This window comes from Ischnura elegans, chromosome 7 (assembly GCF_921293095.1).
Source record: "Ischnura elegans chromosome 7, ioIscEleg1.1, whole genome shotgun sequence".
NCBI lineage: Eukaryota > Metazoa > Arthropoda > Insecta > Odonata > Coenagrionidae > Ischnura > Ischnura elegans.
Genome location: NC_060252.1, coordinates 36,166,883 through 36,186,254, shown reverse-complemented (window position 1 = coordinate 36,186,254; position 19,372 = coordinate 36,166,883). Strand labels below are relative to the sequence as shown.

Here is a 19,372-nt window from a genome sequence, read left to right as displayed (position 1 = left end):
TAGTGATAGAAACGGGCAGCTGTAGTGTTTCACAGGTATAATCGTCATTTCATATTAGTCATTTCTCCAGCTGCTCGCTCGCTCGGATTGCATGCACGCCACAAAGATAACCTGTAGAATTCGGTCTCGATATCTTAAGTAAATCTTTTATTATTTCCAAAACTCCCCTCCTAGTATTGCAATTCTAAAGATAGCTTCCTTCTTATTAAATATCAACTCATTATTACGGATTTCCTGGTTGAGAGTTTCCATCGCCTATCGAGACCAATTTTTGCTCATTTTTACTTTTAGGACCACACCAGTCGATGAAATAGACGATCACGAACGTATATATACATTTGAAATTATGTTTTGTGAACTCACTTCGCGGTATGGTGACATTATAAATTCAAAACTAAGCCATTTAGTATTCAATACAGTATTAATGAAAAAACTCAACCGGTTTCGATATTTTCAGGTATTTATCTAGAGGTTTACGATAACGCTAATGACCTGAAAAGAAGGAAACCGGTTGGGTTTTTAATGCATACTGTGTGGAATACAACAAAGTTTGCAAATGAGCATTTTATTTAATAAAATATATATTATGGACACAAAAATAAACTTTGTTGTATTCCACACAGTATGCATTAAAAATCCAACCGGTTTCCTCCTTTTCAGGTCTTTAGCGTTAATTGTATTGTATTCGATCGCTTCTCAGAACGACTTCAATTGCGTTTTGGTGATATATTGAAGTAAATACGATAGGCTACATGCACTGCTAATGGGAAAATCTACTACCGGCTTCCCTTTCTTTCAATCCGAAGTGGCAAGAGACCCGTCACCCGAACACATGCCGGACCTTAGGGACGTGGGAAGTGGTCCTTAGTCGGGACCTTATGTTATCTTAACTTGGAGCACCACCCAACTTGAGTTAATTTCCTAGAGGTGGTCTGACTTGCAATTGAAGCTACACTTGTTAATAGATGAGGTCTTTACCCTCCACCCGCCTCCTTTTGGACGGGTTGTATTGCAGGTCCGCCGCTATTTCATGGCATTGCATTTTCGCACAAAATCTAAACATTTCACATTCTCTTTACGGGTCCAACCCTACCCCTACAAGTTATCTGGGGGAATAGCCACATTTTCATGGCTCTTCTTTTTAACCCCGTCCAAATAGCGGTCAAAACATTTTGTTACCCTTCAGTTTCTCCTTTTCTGCCGATGTGAACACATACCCATTACTAATTGAGAAGTCCTATTTTGGCCACAGTTTTTGTGTTTAACAGTGATCTCACACAGAAGTTATAGTGTTGTGATAACTAAAGAAATGTGATTCAGTGATTTATTAGTTCCTGACAACCACATACGAGTAGGCATACTATGTTTCATTTATTTCCGTTTCTAGTTTCCGTTTTTTTAAATTGGTCTGAGACGATGCACAGCACTATTTTTCATATTTTCCCTTCTATTTTATATTTAAACTTTGTAGGAAGAAGACTGTTGTGTAGCTTTTTACAAATCTGTGTAATTATTGTTGACTGTCAAAAATTTCATGGACTTTTACGCGGCGAGAACTGCACGGAAAAATGCTGGAGAAAAAAGAGAAAACCATAGTTGCTCGAAAAAGGAATTTGAATGCATATCTAGGGGGTTGTTTCAGATTACACGTAGATGAAAGGCAAAACTTGAGCTTATTAATTTTTTGAACATGAAATTTCTTTATTCCGACGAGAGAAGATGGTGAGCTAGTTCACGATCAATCTCTTTTGTTTTTTAGAGGAATGGCAAATGGTTGGACAAAATTGTTGATTTCCCTGATGTATTTCGCAACCTTCCAAGCACCTCGGGTTCGTATTTTCCTAGTATTTTAATGGTGACATGGGGTCCCCTGGGATATTGTTCTAGTAGTCTTATTTTTTAACAGGTACTTCCGATATACAAGGGGGTAGGCTAAGTAACCAATTCACTGATGTTACTACGCGCTCCAAAATTAGGAAAACGAAGCTGCTTGAAGTCAATTAATTTGCAGGAGTAGAAGAAGAGTTAATCTTTCAATTCTCAACTAGTTTGAGATCTCTGTCTTGCGGATTTTTGATTGATCCGGTAAAATTTAAGAAGTTCTGCTTAGATACAGCGGATAATTTTGTGAGACATTATGGATGGTTTTACATGCCACCCATGGAGCACGAAGTATTTCTACATGGTGCAGATGTTATCGAGTTGGCTCTTCTTCCTAATGGAGAACTGTCAGAGGAAGCCCAGGAATCTCGCCATAAAGATATTAGAAAATACCGCGAGCATTACGCGAGAAAAATATCTCGAATTCATCCGAATGAGAATATTTTCCGGTGACTGATCCTGACATCGGACCCTTTTATTAGCACATGAGGAACTGACTGAACAAATGTCGGGGCCTTTAAGATCTTTCGCAGGAGGTTCGTGATCTCTTGGTCTTGCATGAGTCTCAAAATTCTGCGAGCGAATGCGAAGAGGAGAGGGATGGGTGGGATTGAGAAGAATCTGATGATGAATAATTATAATACATAATTCGTAAAGTTATAAATCATTAACCATGCTTATATGAGAATGAAAGAGTCACTTAAATACTATTTTGACATTTATTTAAAAATTACTTTTAGTCCATACAGAAGAACCTCTCGAAATCTGGAAATCGCACCTCTTTAACGTAAGTCAATGAACCCAAAAACCCTACTTTTAGCCTTTTTTGTTTATTGACTACTTTCAAAGATCATTAACTCATACTTTATAACTAATTATCATTTATTTTCATGTTTTATCATGATTTGGGTTCGTCTATGCAGTCAGCGTTACAATTGGCCAGTTAATAAGTTAAAGTTCCACGTATCGCCTAAAATAATATTTTTTCGTGAAAATAACTGCAGAAATGAAAATAGCATGCCAAAAAACGTGTAAAGAGCAATTTTCAAAGACATCCAACGAAAATCTGATTTTTGTCCAACTTTTTCGCGATCTGGGCCATTGTGCGCCGCCTGTCCTCCTATGCTCTATCAGGCCGATATAAACATCTTGTTCCCTTCCTTCGATGCTTGGGGCTCGGGGGACTGAGTCAGGAAGAGGGGGAGCGGGAAGGGAAGAGGATAGGCGAGTTGACCTTGAAGAAAAAGACCCTCTCGCCTCTGGCTAGCTACTGTCGTGCCATCTTCCCGCTTTTTGAGAATTAAAACCGTCGATACGATTTCCCCCTATGCCGTGAGCCCTCTAGAATATACTTACTCTATGATACTACATATAGTCAGTTAATCGAAGAAACAGATATCACAATTCGGAAAGCACTTGTGTTGCAGACATTAACCAATAAATGTTATCTACATGGAACCAGAAGACTGGTTCATAATACCACAATTTGATGAATAATATGTTTTAATAGATTTATTATAATTGTAGCTTTAAGAATATTTTCTATCGCCTCCCCTCTTAAATAATGAAAATATTCTGGGCACCTTAGAGGGGCCCATTCCTGAATCAAGTGAGCACCTGTCAATTTAATACATTTTTTTTGTGTAAGGTGTAAAAATATCAAATTAAGGTTTTTTCGCTTAACTTTTTTCCCAAATTTTGATAGACTAAAATACATAATTTCAATTGATCATGTATACAACTCTGGTTTTGAAGGTATATCTCTATTTCTTGAGCTTTGATCAAAATTAATTAGCTTACTTCTCTACCAACATTGCAGAAAGTTGATTCCCATCTTCATGGTTTTGGAATAGAAACTACATCGACAAATATGGTAAAACCGGCAGTGAACTAATAACGTTTTGTATGTCCCTATTTTTTCAGAGGTACAGAGCTTAAATTTTGAACTTGAAAGTTACGATAACAACACATTTCCTGAAATGGTGGCAGAGAAATGAATTGATTAATCATTTGACCAAGCTGAATAGGTCAATATGTAAATATATTTAAGATAGAGGTTGGTCAAAAGATAAATAATTTGATAAACTTGGATGTTATTGACTATAGACTTATTTTTGTGCGGGTCCTTGATTTTAGTTAAGATGTTATAATAATGTGCACCACTCCAGTGTATGTGGGTTTTATTTCCCTTAAGTTATTACTATCTGCGTATAATTGAAGTATTTTTTATAGTGTATGCTATGAGCATTATTTCGGTAAGCGAGAAAATCATGCTTGCTGTGACAATGGGAACATCTTCGAGAACGGTGGAGGAACTTCTCAGTGATGGTGTTGGATTCTCTCTGCCATCAGCAGGAAACAATTTCTTTGTGCATTCAGGCAATGGATGTGCTGTCCTGGCTGGTAGCCTCATCCAAGTGATTCAGTCAGCTGACGGATGTGAAATGCACGTGTATGCTAGGTGAGTGGAAATATTTTTTTTATTTTCAAAGGCAGTGATGTCTCAATCACTGGAAAAAAGGAAATGATATTGAATGCAGGACTTCAATCTGAAGGTAATTGATGCCAAATGTTAATTACTTTACTGTTACTCACTGGAGTGATGGATACTAGGTTATTCTAAAGTGTTGAGGAGCAAAATCAGCGAGGGGTAGCTTTAATAATAATAATAATTTTTATTGTTCCTTGAGATCACATGTTCCGGTGACATTGGAAGTCGTCAAAATAAAGTAAATAATTAAAGTAATAGTTACAAATAAATGAAGTGATATAACATTTACAATTTTTACAGATAAAAGAAAAAAAGTTAAAATTTTAGTGGTTGATGGGCAAAGATTACTCCGAGCCCAACATAAAATCCTTCAGGCTATAGTAGTTATTTTCTATTAAATATTTCTTCAAAGCATTCTTGAATGGTGTAGGTGGAAGACATTTAATATCATACGGTAGCCTGTTGTATATTTTTTATATGGCAATATGGTGAGTAGTATGCCAAGGTAAAGAGGCATGTCAACAATTAAGGCTAAAGATGGAAGAATGCTAACCAAATAGGATGAGGCTCAGACTAGGTGGAAGGAGGTTGTTGAGAATCTTTATGACTGCTGTAACTGGTTGAAAAGATTAAATTTTATGGAGGAAAGTTCAATGGAGGAGGATGATCTTAGATGTGGAAATCAAGAGAGCCATTTGTGATATGAAGTCTACAAAGCAGTGTGGGCAGGGGCGGATCCAGGATTTCTTTCTGGGAGGGGCACAAGCAAGGCCGTATCCAGGATTTTGTTCAGGGGGGGGCACAAGGATACCTTGTTATGCAAAACGAACGAAATGATAATGGGCCCGTATTAAAAATCTAGCATATTTTTAAGGGTCTGGGGGGGGGGGCACGTGCCCCCGTGCCCCCCCCCTGGATCCGCCTATGAGTGTGGGTAAACAAAATCAGATGAATCGAAGAAGGGATTGTATGAGAGGGTATGTATTTCAAACTAGCAGGATCGATGAGAAGGAATGTTGCCCATAGGATTTTGTGAAAATGGTTCTAATTCCGCTGCCAAAAAAGAAAGGTGTAGAATGCAGAAACTACGGGACTAATATCCCAATATCGATTGCAGAAAAAGTTATGCTGAGGATTTTAACCCATTTAAGCCCAAGCGGTCGAAAACGACCAGGGTATCATTTTATCCCAAGCGGTCGAAAACGACCTTGGGGGATTTTTTTTGTTCTACACGCCGGCAATCCACCAATGTACCTACAATGTAACTTAAATGTAACATTTGACTTCTCGGAACTATGTGGGGTTGAGATCTCGCAATTTAGTCAGTGTGGTAGAGAGATCAGCCTCGTGAACTTCGGGAAGTCTATTCTACATTGGCATGTCAGGAAAAATGTCTCGGTAAGTTTTCCATTTTTTATTTAAGCACTAAACAAACATGTATTTCATAAAATAGATAGCCTGTTTTATTGTATACCAGCGAATTACATGTTTATCTAGAGTTCTATTGAGCCTAGAGCCTATTTATCTATGAGTGGTCGTTTTCGACCACTTGGGATAATGCATGCTCTGCTTGCTTATTTTCCGTAGCGAATCGTGAGATGAAGGATTCGTTGCCCCGATGTTTTTGCCTATGGGTTTAAGACTGCCCACCACTCTGAAAGATTAAAACTCTGTAAATGCTTAGTTGCATATTTTTACTTTCGTACAGCCTATTAGTTTTATGTTCCTATGTTCATAACCTACAGCTATGTACCTACGTGTTTTCTGTTCTGTTTAGAGGGAAATGCCTCACCACCGCAGAAATAATAGAGCAGTGTGAGCGCTTGAGTGAGGATGATATTCCTGATTCAATTTATATATTGCCTCCTATCCAAACATGTGATGAAACTGATGAAGATTCTGGAGATGAGGACGATTTTGACCCCAATAGATTGAATCGTAACCAGTTAACGGCTCCGGTGGAAGTGCGTTTCAGTGACCGTGAGGATAGGAGTGATGACATACCACATGACGAAAGTGCAAGTGCTTTTAAGAAGCTTAAAGTATGTGAATGGGTCCAGGGAGATAAAGTGATGTGGATTCTATACCAGTGCCTGAAGAAAAATGTTTTCTCCCTCCTCTCACGATCTCGGAACACTCCGAGGCAATTGACTTCCTGAAACTATTTCTTAATGAAGAAATTGTCGAAGGTTTGGTGAAACACACTTCAATGTATTCTTCTCAGAAAAACAGTTCCCTCCATGTGAATCATGATGATATATACGCGTTCATAGGGACCTTAATTCTATCGGGTTATAATTCATGCCCTCGCCGAAGAATGTATTGGGAAAATAGAGCCGACACCGAAAATGTGCTAGTGAAAAACACCATGATACGGAATCAATTCGATGAACTATTTTGCCATTTTCACGCTTGTGATAATTTGAATTTGGACGTCAATGATAAGTTTGCTAAGGTTAGACCACTTGTAAGTAAAGTCAATGAACTTTTCATACGATTTGCTCCATTAGAGAGTTTTGCATCAATTGAAGAATCTATGATCAGGTACTTTGGAAAGCATTCCTGCAAACAGTTTTTGAAGGGAAAGCCGGTACGTTTTGGTTATAAAGCATGGTCATTGGCTTTGAAATCAGGGTATTGTCTTCAATTTATGTTATATCAGGGAAAAGATACTTCAAATGGTGAGAACAAGAAAGAATTTGGCTTGGGAGGGTCCGTTATTTTCAGTTTTGTAGATTTATTGGAGAGTTCATACCCCGGATTTAAATTTTCCTTGTTATTTCACAATTTTTTTACCAGTTCTAAAGTAATTTCACAACTCTCAGAAAGAGGATTAGGTGCTACTGGTACTGTACGTGAAAATCGAATGGAAAAATGCACCATCACGTCAAAGAAGGATATGAAAAAAATGGAAAGAGGAACAATTGACAAATGCGTTGAAAAAGGAAGAAATATTATCGCAGTGGAATGGAAAGATAATAATGCAGTTTTACTTATGTCAAACCAATTTGGTGTAGAGCCTTTATCGAAAGCAACGCGGTATTCCTTGAAGGAGAAACGAAAAATTGAGATTCCTGAGCCAAATATAATTAAAATGTACAACAGATATATGGGTGGAGTGGATCAAATGGATAACCATATTTCCAATTATCAGATAGGAATGCGCGGTAAAAAATGGTACATGCCTATTTAGTTCTGGACCATTGATGTTTGCGTGAACAATGCATGGCTTCTTAGTAGATCGTATGGGTGTAGATGGGATAAGCTAGAGTTTCTACGTCAGGCTGTGGATTCACTCTGCAAAACCCATGGTACAAAACGAAAGGTCAGTGGTCCATTTAAAAAAAATAGAGTAAGTCAATGTCAGAAAGAGTTGGGGAGGCATTTAGTGGTAACTGCTCAACCGAGAAGAAACTGTGTTCATTGTAAAAACAAAACTGTGACTGCATGTGAAACGTGTAATGTCCCCTTAAATGATAAATGCTTCATTCCATTCCACACTTAAATGATTATTATGAATGCCTGTTAATATTTAAACATTGTTTGAAATAAATAAAGTCAGAGGCTTGAAAATTTAGTTTAAAAATGAGTTATGTTATTTGTGAGCTAAAGAAAAAGATTAGGGATCAGTGGGAGCTGACAATGAGTAAATTTATGTCCCATTATCCCAAGTGGTCGTTTTCGACCTCACCAGATAAACAATTTTAACGGTTAAAATTGTAAATGTTTTTTGTTTATTTGCCACTTGTGTGACATTTTAATGCAAATTTAACATCCAAAACACTAAAAAAACATTTTTGGAATTGTGGGCATTTGGAGGTATTATCGAGTCCAGAATTGTGGGCTTAAATGGGTTAAACAGGCGATTGGAGGCAAGGGCGAACATGTACATGTATTTGGGCGATGATCAGTGTGGTTTGAAAAAAAGGAAAGTCTACTTGAGAAGCGATAACGGTAATGATATCCCTACTGGAGAGTTACCTAGCATATAAACATATGTATGTAAGTGTGAGGTCGAGGGGTTATTAGGAGAGGTAGCATGGATTTTCAAAGCACACACGGAAACACTTTCACTTAGATGCAACTAGAACTTTAATATCGGCTAGATACAGCAACTCGTGTGGTTCTTCCCTAGCAAAACCTGCACCATCTCTCTACACTCCCGTCACCCACACACATTCTGCACGACTGGCTGCGCGTTACTATCCCAACTGGCTCGTCCGTCCGAGTTCCTCGGCGTCCCGCCGAGGGGCAGCACCTTCCGGACCGTCTCGTACAGCCGTATGATGACAGTCGGCCTTTCCTGATTTCAGGGCCGTCCTCGGCCCGATCTTGCGGTTGGCTGACCTCTTCTTCTACAGCATCGGATTCCTCTTGAATCTGCTCGTTGGCTCCCTGGTCTCCGAGGCTGCATGGGGATGGGTTGTCATCTTCTTCTACAGCAACGGGGTCCTCTTGAATCTGCTCGTGGGCTCCCTGGTCTCCGAGGCTGCATGGGGGTGGGTTGTCATCTTCTTCTACAGCATCGGGGTCCTCTTGAATCTCCTCGTGGGCTCCCTGGTCTCCGAGGCTGCATGGGGGTGGGTTGTCATCTTCTTCTACAGCATCGGGGTCGTAGTCTTGCGGCGATTGGCACCATGGTTTCATTCGATCTGCACAAAAGACCGAATGAAACCTCCTCTGGGTTCTGGCTGCTCCTGGGATGTCTGTCAGCAAATATCTATCCCTGGGGAATACCTTCTCCACCCTGTATGGTCCCTTAAATTTGGGTGCTAGCTTTCGAGACATTCCCGTCGCCTGGGCTTCTCGCTCGACTAACACTAACTCTCCCCGCACGTATTTTCTTGGCTCCTTGTGAGCTTCGTCAAACCTTTTCTTCTGCCTCTCCTGACATGTTACCATCCTGCCTAAAGCTTCCTTCCTAACCTCCTCTATCACTTCTTTGCTCACTTCATGTTCATCTTCCTGCAATGTCACTACAACTCGGTTCCTTAACGCATTCCGCGGGCGGTACGCGAACAACAGTTCATGTGGACTGGCTCCCACCATCTTGTTCTTCATCGAGTTCATGGCAAATTGAATGTCTTTCAAGCGCCCATCCCAATCACTTCCATCCTCCGTTGAATTCATCGTAGTGATAGCTCGAGTAATTATGGCGTTTGATCTCTCTACTTGTCCATTTGCCCTAGGCGTCGCAGTGGCGTTCTTGATGTGTTTTATCTGATGCCCCTCGCAAAATTCCTCAAATTCTCTCGACGTATATGCCGTTCCTCTATCCGAGATGATACGGTCCGGACAACCAAACAAGCTAACTATCTCACTCAAGGCCTCACAGACTGGTTTTGACCTTGTGTTTTTCACGGCTCGTAGTACTATGAACTTCGTAAAATTGTCTTGGTACGCGAGGACGTATTCACTGCCTCTTTTGCTACGAGGGAACGGTCCTAGGTGATCTATATTAACGGTATGAAAAGGCGTACCCTCGCGCTTAGTTGGGTACAGTATTCCTTCCCTTTTTCCGCCTGGTCTCTTGTGGTACGCGCATTCGATACAGGCTGCGATATATCTCTTTATCCTTTGTCTCATCCTCGGGAACCTGAAATATCTTCTCAGGTGTTCCAGAGTCTTTTCTTCTCCGTAATGTCCCATGTCATCATGGCTCCCCTTTATGATTCTCCAAATCGCATCTCTTGGGACCACCCAATGACTTCCCCCCTCCACTCTTCGACATATTCGATGGTCTCTTACTACATAATCAGTGGTGCACTTGCTTATCCTCGTTTGTCTGTGCTGGCTTTTTCAATGTCGCATGTATTTTCTGGAGACTCGGATCTTGCAGCTGCATGGTCAACAGCCAATCCTCCTGCTGAATTCTGGTGGTGAATATTTTTGAGTCAACCATCTCAGGTTCTACCGCCTTCCCCACCGGGTTTCTGCTGAGGGCGTCTACGTGACTCATGCTCCTGCCTGGTCGGTATTCGATTTCGAAGTCGTACTCCTGTAGTCTCAACCACCACCTGGCGATTCTTGGCAACAGCTCCCTCTTCGTCATCGCCGTCTTTAATGCATTACAATCCGTTACTACCTTGAACATTCGATCCAACAAGTACATCCTGAATTTGTCAACTGACTCTACTACCGCTAAGGCTTCGAGTTCGTAGCTGTGATAGGATTTTTCTGCATCCGTTGTTTGTCGGCTGTAGTATGCCACAGGTCTCAATGGTCCCTCATTTTGCGATTGCATAAGAATGCCTGCTAATCCATGTTTGCTGGCATCTGTGTGAACCTCATGCTTTGCACTCACATCAAAAAGCGTCAGCATAGGTCTTTCGACCAGTCTTGTCTTGAGTTCTTGGAATGCCACCTCTTGTTCCTCATTCCACTTGAACTCCACTCCATTCTTTGTGAATTTTGTCAACGGTTGGCTAATCGCAGCAAATCTTGGTACAAACCTTCTAAAGAACCCGGCCAATCCAATGAATTGCCTGATTTCGTGGACATTTTCCGGTCGCTTGAACTCTCTCACGGCTCGAATCTTTCGTTCGCCTGGTTTTATTCCATCTGCGTTTATCTCGAACCCCAAATAGTCTACGCGCTCCTTGAAGAATTCGCATTTCGCCAACTTCAATGTTAGTCCTGTCTCTTTGAGTGCTTCTAGAAATCTTTCAAGCTTCTCAAGTCCTTCCTTCACGGTTCTGCTCGGTATCAGAACATCATCCATATATATCAACACATCCCCTGGTTTTGTGTTCCTGACAACTTGTCTCATCGCCCGATTAAACACGGCTGGTGCGTTTACCAGACCAAAGGGCATACTGTTGAACTCGAACAACCCTCCCAGCGTCACAAACGCTGTAAGATGCCTTGACTGAGGCGCCACTGGTATCTGATAGTAACCCGACGCGAAGTCTAAAGTGGAAAAATAACGGTTTCCCGCGAGGCTGTCCAACTGCTCATCATTCGCCGGCATGGGAAACTTCTCCTTCCGGGTCTTCTGGTTCAGCCCTCTGTAGTCGATGCATAATCTGTCCTCTCCATTTGCCTTTTTCACCAACAGAGCCGGGCTAGCATATTCTGATGTAGAAGCTTGGACTATTCCAATCCTCATCAGCTCCTCCACCGCTTTTTGCATGCTCTCTCTTTTTGCGTAAGGCAGACGATACGGACGTGACGTCACGGGTTTGTCGTCATTCAAGTCAATGCTGAAGCTGGTGAAGTTCGCCTTGCCTAACTCGCTTAAGTTTTTAGCAAAACATCCCCTGAATTTATTTACGAGGTCGCATAGTGCCCCTTCGTCTTGCGTCATCAGGTTCTCGTTCATGTCTATCTCGTCTTTCTGGATCCGTGACTCCTCTTCCACCTTCCGCACTTGAGAATTCTTTCTTTTACTAAGGTCAGCGTTTTCTCTGGAAATGGTGAGTCTCCCAAACTCCTTTTCGACCCGAATTCCTGGTTGGTCTAAGGCACTCCGCCCTACAATGATAGCATCCTCCTGAGAATTTTCTGGGACAATTAAAACCTCTACTTCCACATTCACATTGTCTACTTTCAAGATCATTCATTTCGTGCCAATAGCTTCACAACTCCCTGATCCAAACCCAACTAAACGCTTTTGGCTCGCCTCATATTCGACTCCTAGTTCTTGTGCAACGTCTCTTCTCAGGGTGACAACATCGCTTCCTAAATCAACGAAGCCAACCACCCTGTCGTCATTTATCTCTATCCACTTGTGGTACTCGTCCTTTATGATGCAATTGGGTCGTGTGATTTTCCTAATGTTCCACTTTTTCTCATTCTGGGTCGTTCTCGGTGTTGCCTGCAAACAATCTTTCTGCATATGTCCCGTCTGCTTGCACCGGTAACAAATTCTCTCACGGGCAGCTACTCGGCACTCCCTATCGAGGTGCCCCTCTTTTCCACAATTGAAACAAACGCCCTGGGTATGCGTCCTTTCGCCCCTCACTTCCTTGACTTCATCCCTCTTGTCAATGGTCACAGGAGGTCGATTGTGAAAGTTTGCCCTATCTCCCAATTTGGCCCTATCAGTGACACTCTCGTATCGTCTTATCTTGCGTAATAGTCCTTCTACATCTTCAAAGTCACACATAGTCAGCAGCTTCACTAGTTCCTTATCCCACATGCCATTTAGAATGTACTTGATAAGGGAGGCTTCATTTACTTCACCACGCCTAGCGATAGTCTTCATCGCGTAAACATATGACTCATGCGTCTCGCCACGCTGCATTATTCTCTTTGTAAGACTCAAGTGCACGTCGGCTTGGTCCTCCACTGATGGGAAACAATATAATAGTCCTTTTTTGAACGCCTCCCAAGAGTGTACTTCCTCGGCTACGCTATTCAGCCATAGTTTCGCCGCTCCGCGTAACTTACTAACGGATTGGGCTAACAACATCGACTCGTCCCATCCGTAGGCTGATGCAATGCTCTCTACTCGCCTGACCCACTGTACCGCCGTGAACCCCAGGGTTAGCGAAGGTTCAAACTCCGGCAATAATTGCTCTGCTATTTCTCGATAACCCACCATACTTTTCTCAAGAACTAACGATTGCCCATTTAAAAGCTCTCGTTCACGTTCTAGAAGTTTCCTTTCTCTCTCTAACAATTCTCTCTCGTGTTGCAAGAGCGCTTGTTCCCTCTCCGCTGCGCTTCTAAGGACGCCACTCTCTCCGACAGGATTCCGCCAATTTCCAAACGACGGTTCTCTGCCCTTCGTAGGCCACGCGACAGTAGCCTCGCGCGGTTGCTCACCGGGTCCTCTTGCCTGTATATCCTCCTTAGCCTTGTCTCTCGTGGCATACGGCGTCGACGCAGGCAGAACCCACTTAGCGGTAGCCTCTCGGTGCATCTCACTACGCTCCCTGGCCACGCCGGCCTCGCTCTCCTGCTCTCGACATGTTCCCGCCAATTCGGTCGCGTCCCTTCCTTCCGCAGAATGGACCCCGTTGAAGCTACCAACGCGACACTCGCCGTCCCACGACGCATTCGTCGGACTGGTCATTGCTACAACTAGAACCACACTCTCTCACCTTACTCAGTCCGCACTGGGGTTTTTGATGTTCTATCTATTGATGGCTGGATGTGCACGAACAACTCCACCTCAGCTCGCTGGTCAATCCCACTTCTGAACTGTGAGGTCGAGGGGTTATTAGGAGAGGTAGCATGGATTTTCAAAGCACACACGGAAACACTTTCACTTAGATGCTACTAGAACTTTAATATCGGCTAGATACAGCAACTCGTGTGGTTCTTCCCTAGCAAAACCTGCACCGTCTCACTACACTCCCGTCACCCACACACATTCTGCGCGACTGGCTGCGCGTTACTATCCCAACTGGCTCGTCCGTCCGAGTTCCTCGGCGTCCCGCCGAGGGGCAGCACCTTCCGGACCGTCTCGTACAGCCGTATGATGACATAAGTGAATTCCTGCTTCGTTGATTTTGAAAGAGCGTTTGATAGATTGGACTGGGTAAAGCTAATGAATATTATTAAGAAAATAGGCATAGATTGGAGGGAAAGGCGACTCATTCATAATCTGTATATGGCCCAGACCGTGCTAGGGTGGGTGGTGGATGGAGAATATGGGTGGACAAGTTAGGCAAGGCTGTGTACTATTGCCATTACCTTTGAACATGTACGCCGAGGAGATGGTAAAGCAGGTGTGGGATAAGTTGGAAGCAGGAATTAAATTGAGGGATATACATAATATGTACTAAGGTTTGTGGATGATCAGGCATTGATTAGCCAGTCAGCGAGAGGGTCACCAGCTCTAGTAGATGCATTAGAAAAGTATTGCGAAGAATATGGCACGAGAATTTATCGCAATGAGACCAAAGTTATGTGGTATTTGAGAAGCATCATGAGAAAGGAATGTGAGGCTCAAGATAAAATTAGGTTGGCAAAAAATTGAGCAGATAAAGTAATTCAACCACATACATATGTATTTTGGCAGCACATTAGAGGAAAAATGATACTGCTGTTAGTAAGTGATGGACATGGTGGATGATGAGATGCAGCTTCTAGATAATATATGTAGGAGACAGATGGTTTGGATTGAGTGATTACTGGTAGGGGAGGGAATGTTTAAAACAATATTAGTGGGGGAAGAATACAGGGTAAACGAGGGAGAGAAAGTAGAGGAAATTTTGATAGAATGGAAGGGAGAAGGCCTTATTGAGAATTCAAGAGGAAAGGCCATGAAGCGAGGGGAAACTGCCAGTAGTGGCTACTTTGTAAATACTCCATACAAACCTACCTTAATCTGTAGAACACTTTAACATAAAAAATGAAGATATGTGTATCATATATTTGAACAGATATGTCTTTTATACACTTTATCATTGAGGCAATTGGTCCCTACATCAACCCATACCACTGACTTTAGAATGTTTATATTATCACCTGAGGAACCCATACATCACATGGTTTTCAACTAGTCGTTTCAGGTTGTGCATGCTTAGCTATATGGATGGGGCATGTGATGCTAGTGGTCTAGTCTCGTAATGAAAAAAGTTTTTGTTTGTTTGGGCTAATTTTGCCCGAGCAAAGCATCTATTGTTTCAATGATCAAAGTCAAATATGCATACAAAAGGAAAACAGGAAAACACAAACACACACTTGCTTATTCACTCATTAGAGATATTCCCCTTGGAATAATTCTCTGCATAAGTCTTGTGTTTGCACACAATCAGGTTAACTTTTAGCTCCTGAATTTGTTCCTTATGGTCAGACTTCAGTGCCAGATTTAATCTCTACCCCTTTCACTTATAGTGTACAGACATGCCAGGCACCAAGTGGAGCTTTTTCCCATGCCGGCATGCTAGGTTTTTTAAGGTTTATGAAGATATGAAGGACAGGTGGAAGGGAAAAAGGGCATGGGATGGCCGCAAATGAGTTACATAGGACCACTGGCGGATCCAGGATAGGGACAAGGAGGGGCTATGTGGGGGGTTGACTACCAGCAGTATTGCGGGTCCGAACAAAATTACCATACTATCTAGTGTAAATTGGAGATTCAAGGGGGGGACTATAGCTCCCCCCATAGATCCACCACTGCATAGGACAAGTTATTAAGGATGTCAAAGAGAAGAAGGGAAAGGGAAGATACGTCTCTATGGAAAGGGTGGCAGATAGGAGAGAGGAATGAAGAGCTGCACCAAACCAATCTTAAGATTGCAGAAAAGTTTCTCTGGTTTTCCGCAGATTGATGTTCTCCATGTCTCCCAACATTGCGAGCAGCGACTTGCTCTTCATCTTCAGGGGATCTCCTGAATGCCGTTCTTCAGAATTTGGCAAGTGTATATGTACACTCCATCCATGGTCAGGTGTAACCTGATTGGTTACTGCGTGTTGTGCTTTTCCTGCCATTTTTGTTGCTGAGGTGGAACAGCAAGTAGCTGCTCAAAACCTCAGGAGACATGGAGAACATCAACTGGTGGAAAACCCAAGAAACTTTTCTGCACCTGATACACCGGGAAAACCTAAGATCATAAATCAATCTTGGGATGATAATGATGAGGATTTCTCCTGCAGCAAAGGTCTCCTGCACCACTCCACCTGGGAAGAGGAAGGTGGCACATAAAAAGTGCCCTGGATTGTGCTAGTTAAATTGAAATAACTTAAGTGAGACTTCTTTTCAGGTCAGCTGAAATCCTACGGCTGCTGGTTTACAGCATATTGGAGGCGTGCCCGGGGTCTTGGAGAATATCATGTGGCCATCGTGCGAAGCAATCAGATGCAGTGAGTCACCCGTCATGTATGACCCTGGGGGACTGCTCCGATGCCCTCTCCCAGGAGATACACTGCATCATTTACAACTTGTCAAAGTGGAAGGAAGACGACTCATCTCATACACTGTCTACAGATGTGAAATCATATGTTGATTTCAGAAGGGAAGTAATTGCCATTCAGAGAAAAACTGATGCAATCTTCTCAAGTTTTGAACGCAGTGACACTAAGAGTGGACAAATTGTATACCATTGACTTATTGAATCTGATGTCTATTTTTAGGAAATGTTTTATTGTTTAATACTGCCTGTTTTATAAAAATGTTATTTTTTTATATAAAAATTTCTACTTTTCTTAAAAATTTATAGTTTACTTTCTCTTCAGGATGCTGAATCTGTCCATCTCTTGATGAGAGATTTCATTTAATATAATCATGCATTTGCTCTACATTAGTTCGTCTACTCATAATATAATTGGTAAAATGCCATAATCTTGAAGTATGTGTGGCAAAACATAATATTCGCAATGAAAGCTCCCGAGTGTAGATGCTGGGCAAGAATACAGCATGTTCATTAGGCAACGTTCATGCAACCAGGTGCGAAAGTCTGCTGTGTTATGCCCAGTACTTATGAGAGGAAGAGAGAAAAGCCCAATCTTTGACGTGTGATGTCATTCTGGTTCCTGCTGCCGCCGTGTGAGGCCACCTTGGTGTGAGGCTATGAGCGCCGCTATGATATACACTGCTAGCAAGTAGTGTTTGGCTTAGATAAGGATTATTAATACCCTATCAAACAAAGGAAACTTTCCGACCTTAGGTAATCTTAATAGGTGATTATTAAGAGATGTTTCCCTGAGCTCTTTGCCTCATGCATGCATTGGTAATCTCAGACGATGTAAAACTCCTGACAACTTGTATAGAATCTAGGTCCCTGTGACGTCACGTGGAGTGGCATTTTGTGGGCACCAATCTGGTCTTTTTCAAATGAGGTTAAATTGACCAGTAACATTCGTCTAAACTGGGATTTCTACAACCAAATAATTTGTATATTAAGAATATACTACTGGTGAGTAATGAATCTCAACCAATGCCTTTAGTTTTCTTTAATGAAGGAAAGTATCCTATTGGATTTGTGGGCACGTCATCCAAAGCCAAAAACGCTACAAATTTCCCCATATCCTTATTGGAAATATTCAATTGCATTTAATTGAAAAGTTACGAATTTCATTTGAATATGAGGAAATTCAATTTAATATTGGCACATTCAATTGAAATTTAATAATAGGCAATAAAAAAATAATAGGAAATCACCCCATTAAATCTGCAGATTTTTCCAATAGGGACCAAAAATCTTTTCAGCTTGGCATTGCCTGCGAGTCGTATTTCACCCTCTGGAATAAGGGCTCTGTTTTGTGAAGATTTTATGACCAGAAAATTGGTCTACGTTAAGAGAGGTACATACACTCAGGTTTCACTCGGATTTGATCTGAAGAACTCGTAATCCATATAAAGATGCTTCTGCCACTGAAACGAAATTGCATTTATGCAATTCCAAAGCCAAATATGCCAGCTGCATTCACAGATTCACTAATTACTTGGACCATTCAAAGTGAAACGTTGGCGATGATTTTATCCTAAAAATTTAGTGGGGAACTCGATATTTGATGTTTTCCATATTGTGACACACATGATTGAATTTCACTGGTACAGATGGTATGAAATTTAAAAGTTTGTGCATCAAAAACCCTCTGGGGTAAAAATTTTTGAAAGACAGGCTTCTTCCAGTAGTTCCCATTCTTGCTGCATTCAGATACCAATGAGCGTAATGTTAATTTTTTTACCATTGTAAATGGGCATACATGTTTGCCTTTTCAAATAGATAGCAGGACATGTAGTTTTTAGTAAAAATTGATGAAACAGCTGATTTTTCTCATAATGGTCATTCTTTTCAAACAGAATATAAGTCACATTTTTCCGGATGAATTCATGTTGCAGCCCACTATCAGTGAAATATGTACCCTGCTGTAAAAAAATTAGAATTTCATTGATGAGATTGAGGCTCATTGGGTACTAAAGGCATTATCGTTCCCTAAATTTAAGATGATTTCAACCCAGAAGTATAGATTCTGCTAACTTCCTTCAACTGTTGAGAATGCATAATATTTAACTGGTGATTTTTTTTGCTTAATCACATTTACTATAACTTATTATGTGGAAAATTGTATTGGAAGTGTTTGTGTGATTGGTTATTACAATAAAATGGAGAGAAATTGGCTTGAAGGAAGTTCATGCCGTTTCTAGTAAAAATCATCATTAACCAACATACCATCAAAGAGTGCAATCATTAATGCAATATGTGTTGAAAAAATCGGTAAAGCAAGCCAGTGGCAGATACGGAAAAAAGTCAAGGTGAGGCACAAAAGATATGTTGAGTTACCTTTACTTTTATCGTAATGAAAGCTAAAGTCACATTCTAAGTTTAAGAAAGTTATATTTAAACTAATTATACACGTATACAAGACAATGCCATCATATGATATAAAAAAGCCACAACTGTGGTTCTGCAATATTCAGCAACAGGGGCAGTCCCCTATCCCCCCCATATGTATCCACCACCAATGCAAGCTGGATTCAAATCCATATGACTATTTTCTGCAGTACCTTTACATACATCACAATGCTTAAGTGGCCATGTGAAAGCAATATGAGTACATATAGGAAGTTGCATTCATAGAAATTTCTAAGAAACCTCTTGAAGAAAATATTACAGCTCTGTATTCTGATAAATTTTGTATTTGTTACCTCTAATGATGGCATCAGAATTTCATTCAAAAGATGTAAACGGCAGTTAAACCAAAAGAAATTAATATTTGTTAGTCACTAAATATTGAGAAAAACCTGTTTTAAAATATAGCTAATCGCGGGCTCGGCACTGATGGGAACTCTTTCAAGTATCCTTGCGAGGGAAGGGTTTGGCACTACACTGAGTTGGGTTCCCAATTGGAGAAAGACTCACAAAAACTTACTTTGAGAGAGCTCCTTCAGGAGAAAGAAACATTTTTTTGAGGTTTTTGGGTGAAGGAAAGGTTTACCCGGAGTACTATATGGGCGCATAAGAGCTGAAATCGAGGACAAGTCCGGCCTACTACGGCTGCACCATCGCCCTTCTTTAACGAAATTTAAAACGCAGCGGGTAAGGCGAGGTAAGCGCAGCGTCTCTAGTGGCCATTTAGTAAAACAGTGAAGAGAAAACAATC

The 19,372-nt window shown here is 41.3% G+C and overlaps 1 protein-coding gene across 2 annotated transcripts in view; it reads left to right on the top strand.

The window, feature by feature from the left end:
• The window catches only part of LOC124162463, a 35,096-nt gene extending 18,624 nt beyond the window's left edge, over positions 1–16,472 (top strand). For both annotated transcript variants that reach the window (XM_046539004.1, XM_046539002.1), the window contains exons 9-10: positions 4,114–4,342; positions 16,030–16,472. In XM_046539004.1, the coding sequence (XP_046394960.1) occupies positions 4,114–4,342; positions 16,030–16,372 (572 nt within the window). In that variant the 3' untranslated portion in view covers positions 16,373–16,472. The remainder of the gene's footprint in view (positions 1–4,113; positions 4,343–16,029) is intronic.
• The last annotated feature ends 2,900 nt before the right edge of the window (positions 16,473–19,372 follow it).